Source organism: Drosophila arizonae, chromosome 2 (genome assembly GCF_054131065.1).
Source record: "Drosophila arizonae isolate 15081-1271.41 chromosome 2, UAZ_ARI_1.0, whole genome shotgun sequence".
Classification (NCBI taxonomy): domain Eukaryota; kingdom Metazoa; phylum Arthropoda; class Insecta; order Diptera; family Drosophilidae; genus Drosophila; species Drosophila arizonae.
Genome location: NC_142922.1, coordinates 6,256,220 through 6,260,859, shown reverse-complemented (window position 1 = coordinate 6,260,859; position 4,640 = coordinate 6,256,220). Strand labels below are relative to the sequence as shown.

At 41.8% G+C, this 4,640-nt stretch overlaps 1 protein-coding gene across 1 annotated transcript; it reads right to left on the bottom strand.

The window, feature by feature from the left end:
- Positions 1-481: 481 nt before the first annotated feature.
- Positions 482-2,608, bottom strand: LOC108609562 (BPTI/Kunitz domain-containing protein 5). Its single transcript, XM_018001286.2, has 2 exons — positions 2,282-2,608; positions 482-1,390 (listed from the first exon to the last, which is right to left on the bottom strand). Exons 1-2 carry the CDS (start codon positions 2,406-2,408, stop codon positions 1,203-1,205), a joined length of 315 nt encoding a protein of 104 aa, XP_017856775.1. The 5' UTR covers positions 2,409-2,608; the 3' UTR covers positions 482-1,202.
- Positions 2,609-4,640: the final 2,032 nt, after the last annotated feature.

Below are 4,640 nucleotides of genomic sequence, written 5' to 3'. Positions count from 1 at the left end.
TTACGTTTTCAATTAGCACACCCATTTCACTTGTGACAGGCGTCCTTTGAGTGCTTGGCGGCCAGAGCTGCGACGCGACGTCTCGAGTTTCTCATTAAAACTAACTAATTTCATGCGAAATGCTAAAGACTGGCGAATTTTCTATTGCCAATCAATGTTGGTGTGCGAATTGCTGTTGTGCGTAACAGGTAAATTTAAAGCCAGCACCACCTGACTCAGTGTGCTTCTATGTGTGTGTGTGTGTGTGAGTGTGCCTGTCTGTGTGTTTGTTCTCGTCGCTTGTCACTTTAACAGATTAAACAGTGCTGCCGTCAGTGGCATGTCGAGCCGTCGCGTCGGCTGTTGATGTCGTTATGTATTTGATGGCCAAAGTTGTTTGCGCATAGCCATTAAACAATGGCAGCCACCCCCTAATTCTCCTCCCCATTCCACCACCCGTTAAATGGAATACTGCTTGGCAGGTAAAAAAAAAAAGTCAAAGTACAACATGATTCAAGGATAACGATTTAGTTTTTCTAGTCTGACACTAAAAGTTCGCAATTAACAGTTAAATGAGCTTACCATTCGATAATGTTGTATTGCTATTTAAATTAGCTGTGAACATATCAGCACCCCAAATGGCCAGCCACGGTCTGCTCTTTGATGTGCTCTTGACACTTAGCTCTGACACAGCCCGGCTGACATCCAGCATTCTAACGCAGTGCGTCAGCGCTAAAAGCACACAGCTCGCGGCTAACAGTTAGCGCTCACATTGCCATCGGCATCGACATCGACATCGGCATCGACATCGACGTCGGCATCAAAATCAAAGTCAGCGGGCCATTGGTGACACTGTCATGGGGCATGTGAGGGCGTTATTTGATACAGGAGGCGTCAAAGCGTTGACAGTTTGCACATTTCTTTCTCTTTCTGCCTCTCTCCCTCTCTCTCTCTCTTTCGTAACTCTATGTTGTTTTTGTTGTTGTTGTCGTTGTACTAACAGCTTACAGCAAGCACTTGACTGCCTGTCTATTTTGTCATCGGCATTTGGCGCTTTTAAGCGCTCGATCGAAGGTGAGAAATTCATCTGGTTCGCTTGGTTTGCCTCTATTTGTGCTCAGCACTTAAATATACATCTATACACATACATACGAAAACTTATAGGCTAAGTGAATGTCTCTAATTGATTGCGATAAACGGCGCGTGTATCGGCTCTCGTTTACTCATAGATCGCCACATCGGGCCTCGCAGCTTTCCTGCGTGCAGAATCGATTGCGATTGCCGTTGCAGCCTTTGTAGGTGAAGCGTCGGCAGGCTCCTTTGTCATAATACCAGCGGGTCAGGGCCTTGGTCTGGTCCTTACTGTTGCAGTAGTTGCCCTCGTTACGGCCCACATAGCAGTTGACATTGTCTATAAACGGAAGAGAGAAAGAGAGAGTGAGATAGAGAGAGAAGGAGAGAGGGAGAGAGAGAGAGCGAGAGTGAGAAGCGTGCTGTTTAATTAAGCAACTAATTGGATAATCGATTTCATAATTTCATATTAAAACTATTCATAATTTCTTTGCCTCAATTAGTTCCAACTCCCTGCGCTGCCCGCCCATCGATGTGCCGGCATGCGAATAGCCCCATTTGCTGCTATTTAATTTGGTTACGCGACCCGACAAGCGGATTACGCATACAATTCTCACAAAATATTTCATAAAATCAGCTGGCAAAAAACGAAAATAATTTCTACACCAAATGGCAAATGTGACTGACAACAGTTTTGGCAGTGGTTTGTGAAACAGCGCCTGCAAAATCAAGCGAATAGCCGAAATTGGCCAAAACTATTTGTTTCTTCAATAATTGCTGCGCTTGACAGCAAAGGTAGCAATTATACATGTATAACTGATATATGTATATGTAAATAGAAATGTAGTAAAGACATATTGAAAAAAAAAGGAAAGCAAGTCTTATTGGTATATAATATTTATAAGATATTTGCTTTATAAAAATTTAAAAAAAATCAGCTAAGAAAAATGACTAAATTTAAGTGAAATAAATGACTCACAAAAACATTCTTTTCCAGAAATTTAAAGCATAAATATTATTTTGTCGTGCCAATTACTATAAAAAATACTATATTGATTAATTTCAATATTTTCTGCTCTAAATCGAATCGCTCACAACCTAGATCAAAGCAGCTCTAATGAGATTTTTGTTGATAATATATTCCGACTATAAATATAATCTCTATGGCCTATTTGTCTTCTGATATGCATACGTATTTTGCATTTGGACTGCACTGCACTGATCCACTTACTGAGCTCCTTGCATGCGTCGTCTCCAGATCCGGCTGCTCCAATTCCAATGGTCTGAGTCAACAGAATGACAGATATAAGGCAGACAAGTGCCAGAGATATGAAACTCAAATTGATTTTCAAATTCATAATTTTTCCTTCTATTTTCACGTCGCGCAGCACTCAGTGAAATGCAATTGGATGAGCAACAGCGACCGACTGTCTATGGCCTGGCTGTGGACTCGGCGAGTGCTCCAATAGCTTCGTTGTTTATTTTAAGTAATTTGCGCTACTTTGACAGAAACGCGACGTGGTCCAACGAACCGAGCAAACTGAACGCTGGCCGGGGCATACTTTTAGCTTATATACGAAATGCCGGAAATTGTGGCAAAAAAAAAAAAAAAATGTTGTTCCCGAAGCCCCAAGCACGAGCATGCGGCTGTTCCCATTCTCTGAAAACTATTTGTTCTTTTTTTTTTTTTTCAAAATATTCTTTTATTTATATATTTTTTGTTAGTCGCTGCTTCGAAATTTCGAAAAATACTCTGAACAATTGTCCAACTGACCAGCTACTGATAGAGACTCTCGTCCATTCAGCCATTCATCCATTTATACAATCAGCCACGTTTCGGTTTATATCCATCATAGCTAAGTAGGGGCAGCTATTTTCGGTCGAGAAATGTATTTAGCGGGGTCCGGCAATCGCACTTAGCGTTATCGCCAGGCGTTTACTTTGCGCTCGTTTGCATAATTTCCAACTTATTGAATATATTCCACATAATTAATTTTAATTATTTCTGCGCTCGCTTTCTTTTGCTCAAGCATTTGAATTAATTTGCAAAAGGCAAAAGGAAAGGCAAAAGGGTCGGCCATGGATCCATGGTAAAGGGTTTGCTGCCATTGTCTCTAATTACAATTGGGCGGCATTTGTTTTAGATTTTTCAATGTCAGAAAAGGAATTTTCCCCTTTGACAAGTGGCCGGGACTTTAAAATGATGTCAAGAAGCAAACGCGCCAATCAATCTTAATTTAAAATTTAATTTGATTACTCATATCGGTGGAGTCGTGGATATATGCCCACCTATATAGATTTCAGTGCATCAAGGATTGAGTTGGAGTAATTGGTACAACATGTCGTATGATTAATTGGCCTGCAGTGCATAAGAAATGTGCTAATGGAAAAATGCGCCATGAGCAAGGGCAACATTAATGAGAATTTCACCCGCTGCTGGGTTACCCAGTCACCGCACATACACATACACATACATATGTACATATGTACGTCAGTCAGCGCTGCGAGCATTGCCCCCACGGCAATGTCGGACCAAATGTCAACTGACTTTTTAATTGGACGCTCGGCTTTCAGCGGATTTCGCATTGGATATCTCGGCTGTATTTGAGGCATCGTCGAAATTACAGCAAGCGCAAGCAAGAGGAAACAACGACCTCCAAAACGGAAGTCTTAACGTGCCAGGTATACAAAACCAGTCAACTGGAAGAGCTTTCAAGTTGCCAACCTGTCAAAGCTGGCCGCAGCAGCAGCAGCAGAAGCGGCAGCAGCGACCCGCTGCGCAAGAGTTTTGAGCGCACTGCCCGTGATTAGTTAGTCAAAGGACGAAGCGGTGGCGTATACGTGATGTATCAGCGGCACTAAATCAATACGTACTTAAATGCGGCTCACACTCAAACGATATTATTTAGCGGAAAAAAGAACCGAAAGCATATAAAAAAGCAAAAATAACAAAATAAACAAGCGCAAGGATGTTTTTAGTCGAGCAACCTCTTGACTGTATGTAGTATACTCTGTTCAGGGTGAGCGAAGTATTGTATGCTGGCTCGATATTATTTTTTATGTGTTTTGCTCGGTTTGCTTCGCCGGCAATTTACATAATATTTATGAAAACTTTTACATGCTGGTAACGATTCCCGAGCCCACAGCGAGAAATTAATTTCTCCAATGCAAACTTAATATAAATATTTTGCTTAGCATACTCCTCAACACTCCGCCAACAGGGTATATGTGAAAAGAATGAAAAAAAAAAAAAAAAAAAAACATAAAAGCGTCCGTTGATTTCAGCATTTGCTATAGTCCGCCACGTAATGTAATGCCGTAATTTGTGATTTTCCACTTGTTTTGACAATTTGGTGATTTTCTGATTTTTCGTATTTAATTTTGACGGACTTCTAAACGCAGTGGACCAAAAGTTATTTAATGGCTGCACTTGAACGTGCCGAGAGCCGATGCCGATGCCGATGGCGATGCCAGAGCCAGAGCCAGAGCCAAAGCCTCCCACCTTTCGAATACCCGACAGCCTTTACGCTGACGACACTCGCAGTACAGGGCCATAAAGCAATGGGCTTAAACTGGGGCAGCTTCTAGCC